This window comes from Dipodomys spectabilis, unplaced genomic scaffold, assembly GCF_019054845.1.
Source record: "Dipodomys spectabilis isolate Male_0828 unplaced genomic scaffold, ASM1905484v1 ptg000179l, whole genome shotgun sequence".
NCBI classification, from domain to species: domain Eukaryota; kingdom Metazoa; phylum Chordata; class Mammalia; order Rodentia; family Heteromyidae; genus Dipodomys; species Dipodomys spectabilis.
The window spans coordinates 7,510,313-7,524,538 of NW_024870856.1; the positions used below are offsets into that span (position 1 = coordinate 7,510,313).

Here is a 14,226-nt window from a genome sequence, read left to right on the forward strand (position 1 = left end):
GTGTGAGCCACCAGCACCCGGCTGAGAATACTTAGAATTATCATTGGGATGTCAGCTAGCCAACTGAAGAAAGTCATTTTTCTTTACCCGTGTTAGATTTTCTGATTCGCTGAAGTGCTGCATGAATGCCAAGTGGACAGGCTATTGGAAAGCAGTGACCCTTCTGTCCCACTGTCCATCTCTCCGACGCCCAGTCCTCAACAGTGCATGATCATGCTTTTTACTCATCCCAAACACAAAAGCAACAAGGCGTGTTCTGTTTCATTCTGTCATTGGAGGGTATCCATAGAAAGTATGAGTTAAACACTGTGCATGTGAAGTTAACTTTGAGAATTGTCTGTGATTTGTAAAAAGTCCTATGAAGTGATTCTTTTTTTTTGGGGGGGGGGGACGGGGGTCTGGTCGTGGGGCCTGAACTCTGGGCCTGGGCACTGTCCCTCAGCTCTTCAGCTCAAGGCTAGCGCTCTACCGCTTGAGCCACAGTGCCACTTCCAGCGTTTTTCTTTTTGCTTATGTGATGCTGAGGAATTTAACCCAGGGCCTCATGCATGCAAGGCAAGCACTCTACCACTGAGCCACTTTCCCAGCCCCCTATGAAGTGATTCTTATTGATGCCAAGCAGAAGCTGATTTTACACTCTATGACTAGTTCGAGAAGTTCCTCTATTTTGTGACAATGATAAAAACATAGTAATTAATTATATGAATAGCCAAATATATTTATAGGATTTTGATAAACCTCAAATTTAGTATTAAAAGTGATCTCCTTCATTAATTATCAGAGTCAGGGCTTCATTTTTGTGCTTAATGATATGATCGTTTAATTAATTTTAAAACCTGACCTTGTTCTTGGCAATGAATACTTGCTCAAAGAAAAAAAAAGTTTCAGCTGAAGAGGCTTGAACTTCTCCTTGGTAAACTGGGTCTTCAAAAGGCAATCTTTATAAAGAGCTGCTGCTCTTTGTGTTAAACATACAACAACATGATTTCAGTAGGAGCTCTACTGATTAATAGCCCTGTCAATTTTTACCATCTTGGGGAAGCATGCATGTCTTTCTGCCTGGACGCGGGAAGACAAAACTGTCTTGTATTCTATTGAATTGCAGGGCTGTGGTGATGGATTGGTAACTTGTCTGTAGGACCCTATAATTTTCTCAGCCAGGAGCTCCTATCCCTGGGCTCCCCAAGGTCTTCCTGGCCTAGGGCACAGACCAGGCCAGGAACAAAAGGTGCTGAGTTCAACGCTGACCTCTCACCCATTCTGTACTCCCACATTTGAATGTTACCCTATATCCTGTGATACATGCCACCTTCAGAAGCAGAAGAGACTGTTTCTGTCACCTATGGGTGATATCCAACCTCTTCTACCCCATCTGTAGTCTGTGTCCTCTTCCTCTCTGTTTCTCTGTCTCTTGGTTCTGGGTTTCTTAGGGCTGCTGACAATGATTTTTATGGCTGGAAGATGTCGACTAGTATTGAGACCAGGATGCCACCTCAACCACCCCAATTCCAGTAAGGGAAACTGTGAATTTTGTTGCCTTCTGCCCAGTACTGGGTTGAAATACCATGCAGTGTTGATTGGTAACAAATCTCCACCCACCAATGACCTGGAAAGTCAACTTTGAAGCCAGCAACTCAGGGCTCCTATAGTCTGCATCAGTGACATGAACTTATTTATTGACTGAATGTCTCCCTTCTCCTCACCATCTTGTGTAAGAAGAGATCTCTTAGATTTCTCTTCAAATGAGTATTAAAGTACATGGGTCACTCCTGCCCTTTAGATTCCAAGTACAGTTTACCTGGCCCTAAAATACAGGGTTCAGATGACTGATTTCATGCCTAGCAAGAGTAAGTTGGTGTGAGCTCACAGACTTTGGAAGCTTCCTAGAGCAGAGGAGTGGGTGCTGGCTTGGGAGATGAAATGGTGCCTGGTGGAGAAGATGAGGAAAAGAGGCTTTACTTGGAGAAGATGCAAAGTATCTGAAAGATGCAGGTAAAGATATTGACAGGTGTCCTAGAAAGAGTGAGGCCTTTCCATTAGCTGGGATTCAGAAGATGAAGCTGAAATATGGGAATGAATGCAGAATTGCGGCAGTTGGATAGATTGAGTCCAAAGTGGTGACATGGCTTCTTTTTGGATTTCCCAAGTTTTTATTGAACTTGGAAGCCCTTCTTTGAAGTTGTGAAGGTGTTGGATCAGTAATAGGGACCTTAGGTTGTCTTTGAAACCGTAGGAATAGAAGTAATCATGATGTTCACAAGAAAAAAAAAAGAATGCTCACAAAAATCTCAAGCTACCAAAGCTGAAAAGGCTGTAATTCATAATGGGTGTAATGTAGCAACTCAGAACAAAAATGAAAAGAGAATTTTCTTGTCCTAAGGAATACGAGTTCTCATTCTTCTTTTAAATTAATGTTGTAGAAAGTGCTTAGCATAGGTTTTTGTCAACCATCTTAGTCAACAACTAATGAGATGAGACACAGTACAAAGCTCCCCACTGGAGGAGAAGGTAATTTATACTCTCTATTCCGACCTGGTAAGTGAGAGACAGGGACAGCCATGGTGCCAATGGTGCCAAGGGTGGTTGTTTCACAATTTAGATACAATAAATCTCGTCCTCGTAATTTCCTTTTAGAAACTCGAATTGCTTCCTTCACAGAATGATTGGAGTTAGATTTAAGCTGTGGGGTTAGATGAGAGCTTTCAAAAGATACCCAGAGGACTCTATTAATTGCACTCTTGCTTTAAATGTAATATGGTTCTTATTCACAGCAACCTCCAGTGGTAAATTTCCTATAAGCATTGGCTTATGATTTAATGTACTGCAAGGAGCTGTTGAGGTTTTGTTTTGCAAGGTAGTCAAAGCCACTGTAAAAGAGCTATCATTTCCTTTGCTTCTGTATGGGGGAGGGGTGCGGAGGGAGGCAGGGAGCTGGCTGAGGAGAGCATTTCCTCTGCAGGCCAAGCAGCAGCAGGAAAATGCAGCTGCATTCTTATAGAGAGTGCCATCTAGATCACTTTGAGCCCGGTGCTGTGAGCCATGCCCTGGGGTGAGGGAGACACAGACAAGTTATTAACTGTTCGTGGCCATGCATCCTCTGAAGTGCTCAAGCTCAGAGTCTCGCGTGGGTCTGTGCAATCTGTAGGCTACTTATGAGTCATGCCTGTTGCTTCAGGATCTACTGGGTATCAGGCACTGTTCCACAAGCCAATGAATCCCAGTGAACTTGACACACTTTACGCCCTGGAGCTTGACCCTGGATTTGTATGCCAAGGGTGGAGAGGAAAGGTGATGTAGAGGAATTCTTGGGGATTAAAGAATGGTGCACTTAAATTATGACTAGGAGTGTTTAAATTGGCTAACATGCTTTTGGGGGGAAAACAGGCCATTAGGTAAATCTGAAAACTGAATTAATTAAAATCTCCTTCATAGGGCTGTAAAGACATGTTCTTTCTTTCTGACTTCCCCTCTGCTATCTGTGATACTGAGCTCCGAGTGCCACAACCGATTTAATTCATTTGCTCAATTACAAGTTAGGAGAAAGAACTTTTGTAATGTACTGGATGTCTGCTGCTTTGGGATAACGGCGGGCTGAATTGATGAACTTTATATAATGATCTGTTGCTATGGTGACCAGCTGCCCAGTGAGGGGGAGAGGGTGTTCCATCATTACCACACTGGGAATGCTTGCAATGGGAGCAGATGCAAATACAAAAGGTTTTCTCTTCCTTTGCAGTAACTGGGTCGATAAGATAAACAGTAAAAATGCCTCTCAGATACAGCGGCCGAGAATCAAATTGAGTTCAATGCACAATTGGAGATAAAGTATTTTAGCTTCCTGGGTTAGTAGAATTATTGTCTGCCGTGAATCTCCAGCTCTGTCACAGATGAACTTTGTCAGTGTTTCTACTTGTCCTGTCACAGGTTTAATTTCTGTCCTGTTGACTGATAGCTATTTCTATTAAAAAAAAAAAAGTAAAAGTTAGAGAAGTAACAGAGGATCCTAAGTTTAAGTGTCCTGTGCTTGCTGGTCTTCCCATCTTCCTTAGATTGGAGTTTCCTGAGCCAATCCTTTCATTTATAGGTATGAATGTTTGCTTTTCTTGCAAAGTAAATAGTTTTGTATGTTTAAAACAAATGGCACCTCTACTCTGTTAGTTTGAATTGCACCTCTGAGAAAACTTATTTACCCTGAGTTTCAGAAGTGTGCTGGCATGATCTTCTTAAGACAAACCAATTTCTCCATATCTTTCTTTTCCTTGTTCAGGGTTTACAAAGGAATCAGGGTTGAAACTGTTATCCTTTAAGACAAAATGACTTTTAAATAGGTGCTCTTTAGGCATCTGTTTTGTCATTGTTAAGACTTAGTAGATCGCAGAAGTCTGTATCAACACAAACAAGTACGAAATATCAAACGCACTGAGCCCTCAGGGGTTCCCAGCACTGTACGGTGTTCTCTGTTTTGCCTCTCCCTCCCTCTCCATTGCCCTTCCTCACTCATCTTCTTCCTTCTTTTCTTCCTGCAGAAGATTTGGTGTCATGAATCTGTGAAATGCTGAAGTTACTAAAATTATAGAAATTCTCCAATAAAAAAATTCACTGTAACCAGAGACCTTTCCTCCGATATTTAACAACTCCATCTTTTTTCTTTCTTTATTCTATTTTATTATTATGGCTGTTACACATGCTCTTGAATGTTCCTAGGCTTAATTTTTCTCATGGCTCTGGGAGCCAGGAGTCTAAAGTCAGTAGGTTTTAATCCTTCAGAGGCCTTTCTCCATCTTCTATGTGTCCTCCCAAGACCTCCTCATGGTCCCCCCCTCCTCTGCCCCCCCTTCCCGTGCCAATCTGTTTCTTAGTTTCTTACTTTTACAAAGGACCCCAGGCATATGGGGCTTATATGTATGGGATTTACCCCATTTTGCCTTAATTCTCATTTTAAATGCCCCATACCTAAATACAGTCACAGAGGGCTAGGGCAGGAGTTCCTAACGGCCATTTACTTGAGTAAATGGCATACTTGCCTACCAAATGAGAATTCTTTTTACGTCTGCAATTTGTTTAAATAAACCATGATGATGATGACGATGATGATGATGAAAAATAGGATCTCATTGAAAACCTTGAACCTACTTTAGCCACTTGAATATTGAAAATAAGAAAACATAAGCCAAAAATAGATCATTAGAACCACTAATAATTGCTTTGTACACATTAGAACTTACAAAAGAGAGAAAATGGTATTTTAGGATCTAATTTGTAGAGTTAACTGTTGAAGCTCATCTTAAAATATCCTTTTAAAAATGAATCAAATTGAGGGTGCTGTTTCATTAGTTAAGCCTCTTGTTGGCTTCACAATCTCATGGGATTGGAAGCACTGACACTGATTGGTAAGTCCAATTAGGCTTGGGCTCAATAACACTTATACATCAGTTGTTCATTTACTGGACTCTGCAGTGATAAACCCACATCTACAAAGAATAGCGAAGTTTTATTGGACCTACTCCCTGAAATGCAAGGTCACATTTCAACATGGGAACACTCATGTTAGTTCACGTTATTGCTAATCGTTGCTTGCTTGCTGACAAGGTCAGTGGGATTTGGTATCATAGCTTTCTAGCCTGAGCAAACAAAAATATGGGAAACATTTGGGTGCAGTCGCTCTCACCTATAATCCCAGCTACTCAGGAGGCTGAGATCTGGGAATTGAGGTTCAAAGCCAACCCAGGCAAGTTAATCAGCAAAAAGCCTGAAGTAGAGGTGTGGCTCACATGATAGAGTACCAGCTTTGAGCAAAAAACACTGAGAAAAGCTCGTTCAAGTCCTACTACTTATATTTAAATAAAAATAATTCCAGGAGTCCAGGATGCACAATTAAATGTAAATATCACAGAAAATCTGAAAGGGACATTTAATATTAAAGTATTGTTCACAGTTATGTAGAATTCAAATTTCAATGAGCATTGCATTTTTAATCTGGCAACGTATGACATAAACATGTTGTTGTTCAACACAAATGACATAATTGTATAATTGACCATAATATGTAATGATGCCTTTGTGCAATAACAGTGATTCCTAGGTTCCAAATCACAACATACTACACACAATCAGTTTTAGGAGACTTATTTATATGAAGTAGACACAAGGAGACATGATCAGTGCGTATAGTTTTCAAGTCGAAAGATAAACTACAAATGAATGACACTCAGTCTTGTGTCTGTCACATAATTATTAGTTGAGATTGCCACAAAAATGCAAATATCCTGAATTATTTTGCTCGAGTGGTAGTCATTCTTTGTGCCCTGATGCTAGTTCCATTTCAGTGGCTTCGTATAACATTCTCCTCCTCTGCTGACAGATGTGTGTGTGTGTGCTCACGTGTGTGTATTCATGTGCGTGCATGCACACATGCTGCAATTGACAAGGAAATGACAGTTTTCCTTTCTGTACTGACCTCTGGATGATTCAGATTCAATGTACTTCTCGCTTCTATTTCCCCTGTGAATGGCTTTGGTTAGATTATTAAATTTGAGATGTGTAGAAGATGTGTGTGGTTTTATTTTTTATAGCAAATTTTCAGTGTCAATATTATATCAGATGAAACCAATTATAATTATTTTCTCCATTCACATTTACTTTGTGGCACTTGTTGTTGAAATCTATCAATTTTAGAGAAATTTTATTTCACCTTCATGTTGACAGACATCATTCTCACTAAAGATCATTAGGGGGAAGGTATCATTATTAATGACACCTTCAATCCAAACCAACATTTCTTCTGCTCTTCATTCCTGTTCCTCTCTATCCTCCCCCCTATCCTTTCCTCTTTCCTCCTCCCTTCCTTTCCCTCCCTCCCTCCTTCATTGGAGCAATTTTCACTCAACAAATGTTTTGAGGCATTAAGTGGTTGCTGGCCAAGATAGCACATAGACACTAGAAAAATAATCCTTACACCTGTGGAGCTTATGGCTTTTAGTCAACCAAGTATAGAAATTACCAAACAAGTCAACTAGAATAAATCTGTGAGGACTCACTGTAAAGAGCTGTGCTGTCTGTCCTGCTGCAGTCTAATGGAGTCCCTACTTTGTAGTCTTTTAGGCTGGACTCTGCACTGGAAGAAGTGATGGCATTGCCATCTGTCACCACATGAGCAGGGCCGTGGCAGTCATGCTGCTTGGTGCTCTGTGTGCTTCCCGGAGGAGGCTGGTGCATCCGAACAGTGGACATAGGGTGCAGTTGAGAGGAGCTGGGTCCATTGTAACCCACGTGGGACCTGTTCCTGTCTGTGGTATCACGTAGAGTGTTTGAGTGAGGGAATGGCCTCGTCAAATGTATGTCCAGTGGTGACCATAGTTGACATGAGCACAGTAAGCACAGTTCTTAAGAAACCCAGAAAAGAAAGAAAGGTGTCCTAAACTCAAGTAAGGGAAGTGAGGGGACAGTGGAAGTGGGTGGGTGGATGAACCCTGGTGATTTTGAGACGGGGCTGCCCGGTGGGATGTGGGGCTTAGATGTTAGCAGTGCAGGTAATGGCACCACTGTCCCCAACCCGGCACGGCAGGAGGGGAGGCACGCTGGAGGTGACAGGGCAAGTTGCTCTCTCTACTCACATACAATGCTCGGCTTCAAGAACAAGGCCAACTCTCAGCAGCAAGATAGGGCTTATCCTTACCCTGCAGCTCACCACGGGAGAGTAAGACCATGACGCTGAGTGTGAGACCAGAACCGGGTTGAGGCACAGCGGGAAAAGGAAAGGCTGGGAGGAAAGAAGCAGCAGCTCCTGCAGTGCACATAAGGGTCGTGGTGGGCTGACCTTGAGGCTGAAGGACATCAGAAGGGACTCAGCACGTGACCAGGTGTTCTGGATGAGTGAGATACAACAGAACCCTGAGGGATAGACCAATACAGAACCCACGCTAAGCACCTTTCTCTGAAATGCTAAGTCCTCTAGTTTTGCTGGCAGCCATTAGCTGGGAAATCAGGTACAAGATGTGGAGGTTGTTTGTGGTAAAAGTTTTTGATCAATGATGGCTAACTTGACACATTTTTTTTAAGCTTTTATAAAAATCAGTTCTTTCTCATACCTTGGTTAAGAATTTTAAATGCATCTGCTATTGATATCGGGGCAGTTGCCATTTTGTGGTGGTTTCTCAGAGACAAAATAAATCATAAGCATGCAGAGGTCACTTCAGTCATTGGGGCAGGAAAGGCATGCTTTCCCTGCCAAGCTTGGCTGGGGAGAAAGCGGCATTACAGGTACCCATGATGAATCTCTAGCTAGGCCCCAGTTGCATAGCCCTGCACCTGCAGCAACTGCTGCTATGGAAGATCCTGCCTGGAAAATGGCTGCAGAAAAATACCATATTGAATGAAGTAAGTCAGGCCCAGGGACCTCAGGCAGGTGTACATGAAATGAAAATACATCGGAAGTATATACACGAGCATATACATATATACCTGGTCAGACAGAGAAGAGAATGGTCTTCCTACGAGGCAGATCCCATGATGTAATCCCCTGAACAATGAACAGGTTAAGAAAGTGAAGACCAGAAAGCTAAAACCATGTCTTCACTGAGGTGGTAGAGGCCGAAAGGAGGGGAATGAAGAATGAAAAGATAAATGGTGGAAGAACACAGGAGGATAGTCAACATCTCGGTGATCATCTTTGAAAACAGAACAAGAAAGTTGCAGGGATGGGTGAGAAGAGATGAGGAGGAAGAAAGGGAAACTCTGTTCAAGATGCACTGTACACAGAAATAGACATGTTACATTGAAACCCTTTTATACAACTACCTGAAGAAAACAATAATAAAAAGACACCCCCCCCCAAATAAATGCTACCTCACCCAGGGGTCTCCCACTAGTCCTCCTGCCTGCAGGGGCAGCCCCTGGCTTCAGCTCCTAACCTCCAGGTTGGGCTGACAGGCCTGCTGTCACCATGATGATCCCAAGGGCTGTGGAAGGCCCTCCTGTCACTGCTCTGGGGAAGCTGGCCTCTCCATCTGCCCGTGCCTCCTGCAGACCTCCTAGCAGGGTCTGGTGGTGGAGACATCTGTGCTGAAGTCACTTGCCCTAACCCGGGCACAAAGACCCAACATCACGGTGGTTCAGTTCTCCCAGATTGTGAACTTGGGTCAATGAGTCTAAGTTAAGGAAGTTACAGAGAAAAGGCATACATTTTCTTACACTTTCTTGTTTTGGACCTGTGGATTGGCTGAAATGCCATCCAACGTTGGAAAATCTCCCCTGTATGCAGCATGTTTGGTATATGATTGACCTTTTTTCAAAAGTGAAGTATTGGCTCCTTTAAAGTAATACAAAACATATGTTAGAAGTAATATTATGTCACTCGTGGTCAGTAAATGTTCACTAGGGATGTTTCAGGTATTTTAAGCACATTCGCACTAATTTCTTAAAGCTTTAAGGAAATTCAGGACAATTCTTGTATGCAACATTTGTAATACATTTGCTCTTTAATCATAAATACCCTGAGTCTCTAAGAATGTTTAGAGGTTTTAAAAAAATGTGTGTTCTGTCCAGAGTTTTCGGGCTTGATTGATTGGAGTTCCTTCAAGCCAAAGGTTCGTGATTTTGCTTCTGGCTTTAGGATAACTTCTTAACTGCATTCATTTAACATTCACAAAAGATGAATTGTGATGACTTCAAACTTGGGACCATGGTGGTGGTGGTGTGTTTGTGAACTCAGGATGACCCCAGGTCCTTGGTGATGAGTTTTGAAGGTGCTTGTTCTACATGTCTGTGCAGATCACAGCACAGGGTACCGAGGAGAAATTCATGCCTCGAGCATGAATTCCCCCACATAGATGCCAATTGCACTGAGCCCTTGCTGGCTTCCTGGACCATTTGTCCACATGGTTCATTCTCAGATTGTTTCCTTCCCGCAGGAATGGTGCACCACCAGGTCCACAAATAAGTGCACTCCACTTTTAATTGCAAGATACTGACCTCATTCCTTTACCTCTCTGTGTTTGTTGCCTCCACAGATTACGGAACCATTAAGAAAGTTCGGGCACCCCTGAATCAGACCACAGGCAGCTGTGTGCTGGAGGAGATTGAGCTCTTCCCAGAGCGGAGGAGGGAGCCCATCAGAAGCCTGAAGATCCTCCACAGCCAGAGCGTCCTGTTCGTGGGGCTGCAGGAGCACCTGGCCAAGATTCCCCTGAAGAGATGCCAGTTCCACCGCACGCGCAGGTACGCTGACAAGTACCCGGGGGATGGCGTGTAAGACAGACACAAGAACCAGGAAGGCTTGCAAATCCCCTGCCGTCTCATGGCCCCAAGAGTGTGACGTCATAGGCACATCCTGCATCCCAGAATTTACTGTGATGAGATTGACCCTCCGGTTCTCTTTCCAGAGGAAACCACACTTACCATCTGGCAGCAGTTTTATGAAGGAAAGTGAATTATCCAGGGTATGATAACACTATTTGGTGTCTTAGGATTAATTTATTACTCTGGCACAAGTTTATAGTTTATGACAACACATCTCACACAGAAAATGTTCTATAAAGTGTGTGTCCTCTTCTTCTTTTAATAAGTCCCTGAGGAGGATCTGTGCTAACGTGGTGGCTGCTCTTTCTTGAGAGTCCTTCGGCTGTTTTCCTGGGTACCAGCTCCGTTGACTTCACTCTGAAAGCTACGGTATCACAAGGGAGTAGGGGAGGGAAGGTCTACAGGTACACAGAGATCCAGCTACCACAGTTCATTCTCCTACCTCCACCCTCTGCTTGCCCTATCATTTTCCATGGGTGTCTGCTAGAAACATCTAGGCCAGGTGCTTGGGAAATGAAAAGGGCTGACCATACCAAAACGTAAGTTTTATATTGTGATGTTGGAAATTACTCCGTATTCTGATCCCTGAGAAAAGTTCTCCCTGGAGGTAAAGATACTCTGAGTGGTACCTCAGAATCAAAGTTCTTGACAGCTCCACTCCCAAGCAGGCCATACATTCGGATCTGGTGCGGAAATGGTCTCCTTTGTTCTGTTACTCACCAACACCCACCGTACACAGACCATTCTTTGTCTAAACACGATGGACTTGTGTCCATCAATGTAAAAATGATCCTTTGAATGATCAGTTGAACCTTCAAATTCTTATTGAACAGCTGTTTTTAACTATTAAAACTTTATAGACAATGATAATCCATTCAGTTTGGCAAATCCCTGATCACTCTTTTCCGTTTACATGAGCTGACTAGAAGCAGCAGGTCATTCCCATTGTCCAAATAAGGTGGAATCAGGTCAGATCTCAGTGTTCTACCCATGGTCCCTCAACCCTGCCACATGGGACAGGTTCAGAGCTGGTCTTTCTGCCCCAGAAGCTCGTGCTGGACTTTTCATTTTCTCCGTGATGTGGTGTAGTGAGGGAATCACACTAGGAACCAGATTTCACAGGGTTGTTGCTCGAGTACACTTACAGGTGATCTGCGAGGCAGAGCTAGCAAGAACCAGGCAAGATGGAACTCTGTGGTACAGCGTCTTCCCCTTAGTTTCTTCTTATGCTTGCTATGACACAGAGCAAAAGACACAGGGTAGATTTCATATCCTATTACTCCAAAGCACTCTAAGGAGAATCTCCACTGTCTCCTTGGCCTCTGGAATGAATATGCATGAGAATTTTTACCACCTGAATATCTCTTGTTAGGAGTATCTGGCCACATCTGTTCATATATTGAATAAAGTGAATTCATATTTACTAATTTTTAGAAGCCTGCTTCTGATTCAGAAGTGGCTACCTACAGTCATCTGGCTCAGGGTGAGCCATTGTCAATTAAAGGGGAAAATAAATAGAGAATGGAGCAGCCAAGCAGACACTTCTTTAATTCTCGCCTGGTGTGCATGCCAGCATACACTCATAGCCTGTGACTGCAGGGGAGACAACCTGCACATTGATCACAAGTTCCCATTGAAGTGCTTCAGGAAGCAAGTAAAGGCCCTCACGGTCATGTCTGCCGATCAGGTTGTTAATCTCCTGACCCACCAGGAAGGCTTCCAGGTGGTATAACGTCCAAAGCTCTCTACCTCTAAGGAGAAGAAGGCTTGGAGCAGAGACAAGAAGCCCCTGGACACTTCCAGGTTATTTTAAGGACTTTGTCCCAGTTGGATCACTGGCACAGCATACTTCCTCTGCAGAAGGAAAAAAAATATTTTAGGCCTCCCAGGTACAAAGTCCTGCTTCCAAGAACTCATCTCCATCCCAGTGAATGACCAGAATGAATGGCAAGGAAAGCTAACAATAGTTAACAGGCATGGAAACCGTGAGTGTCTTTAGATTTCGACAGACCTTAACTTACACAGACAGCCAAGTAAGAGCAGAAAAGATACTAGCACAGAAAGCCGTTGAATCATAAGGTGCCAAGTCACAGTGCCGTAAGTCATCCGGCTCCTCCAGAAGTCATTCTAAGTATAGCTGAGCAGTATGAGAGCCTGAAGATATATCCGGGAGTGGAGGGTGAGATGCACATCACCTAGACCAGACCGTCTGTGAGACTCGTTCACCACCAGAACGTCAGAAGTGGAGCTGTGGCTCCACTAGCCATAGCTAGCTCCACTAGCTCAGTAACCAACGCCTCCCCCGCAAACACACATGCACACACACACGCGGAGGGTATGCTAGATGAAGCTCAGGGGTTATGGTCTCCTGACTTTTCCATTATTTCATTATCATGAATGACTTGCCTTTAGATGAATGTCAATTTGTGAAGCTATGTATTTAATTCATTAAGATTTAATCTATGCCCTAATGTTTTTGAATATAACAAGATTTTATACATTTTATACACATACATACACACATCACATATATTTTCCCTAGTTACTCACTACAATTTAGGAGATAAGATAATCCTGTCAGATTATAGAAATTACATTTTATAGCTAAAGGATCCATCTGGATCAGAGAGAGAATGTGAGGAATTGCTGTAGAACAGAAAGTGGGTTCCATACCCTGTATAAATGATGCCAGTCCAGGCTCCACACACACTGCAGGAACAAAGACTCAGGGGATGAGCTTAGTCCATGTCTGCAGGTTCCTCTTGGTCTACCTCAAAACCACCTCAGCAAATACTTGCTGAATTAACAAATGGATACTTTGCATCTCCCACTTTGCTATATTACTAATAACTGGAGATGAAAATTGACTTCCTTGTTAAGGAGGAGAAGGTAGAGGAGTATGGAGAAAGGAAGGAGAAGAGGAAGAAGCAAGAAGGAGAAGAAGAAGCCAAACTCATTTTATCAAAAAGTATGGTGATATAAATAGCAGAAAAAGAACTGAAAATCCTTGGGCCTTTGATGTCATTTTTTTATAAGGACTAATTTGGGAGAAGGGAGAGGTTAGAGGCTAGAAGAATCCTAGTGTGTGTGTAAAATGAGTGGGCACACCTTTGGAATTGGCCTGGAATACGTTTAGCAGAAGACTGGGTTCACTGGCATGAGCTGGTATCATGTCCTAGTTAGTCTGCAATAGCATCGTTTAGTTAGAGTAATTAACACCTCATTAAGAAAATTGGTATTGGAATTAGATGGCTGCAGGACATTCATTGCTTTAAAGGGCAAAGTTTTCAAAGGTGTAGTGAATAGTGCACCTTTACTAATTAAACAATCTCAAAAAAACCAGCATCTGCCCAATGGAAAAAGTACACAATGAAGAGAGGGACATTGCAAGAATGTTACATGGTCCCCAGCACAATAACTTCATCCATTCAGTTCTGCATCACACAAATATCCAGCATGACTTTTGGACATATACTAATTTCACAAAGTATTCTCCTTTCAAAATGAATTTCTTATTTTCCAAATGCAAATGTCGCTAATTTGTGTCTTCATTGGCTTTTATGTGGTCTCTTGAAGACTGTGGATTTCTCTTGGGTTGTTCATTTGTTAGGGCTTAGATTTCTGGCCTGGGCACTGTCTCTGAGCATTTTCGCTCAAGGCTACTGCTCTGCCACTTGAATCACAGTTTCACTTTTGGCTTTTTTGGTATTTAATTAAAGATAAGAGTCTCAAGGACTTTCTTGCTCGGGCTGGCTTTGAACCAGATCTTTGGATCTCAGCCTCATGAGTACCTACAAGTACAGGCAAGAGCCATGAGTACCTGGCTCAATTTCCAATAATATGGCAACTAATACAAGGTTGTACTGCATTTACTAAAGGGCTTATTTACTCAGTGGGTTCATCTAGGGCCATTTAATGACTGTGCAGAGT

General features: G+C 42.8%; 1 protein-coding gene across 1 annotated transcript in view; it reads left to right on the forward strand.

Moving 5' to 3' along the window:
• Positions 1–14,226, forward strand: part of Sema5a (semaphorin 5A) — a 313,257-nt gene that overhangs the window by 229,607 nt on the left and 69,424 nt on the right. The window contains exon 11 of the mRNA XM_042695214.1: positions 10,008–10,215. Within this exon, the coding sequence (XP_042551148.1) occupies positions 10,008–10,215 (208 nt within the window). The remainder of the gene's footprint in view (positions 1–10,007; positions 10,216–14,226) is intronic.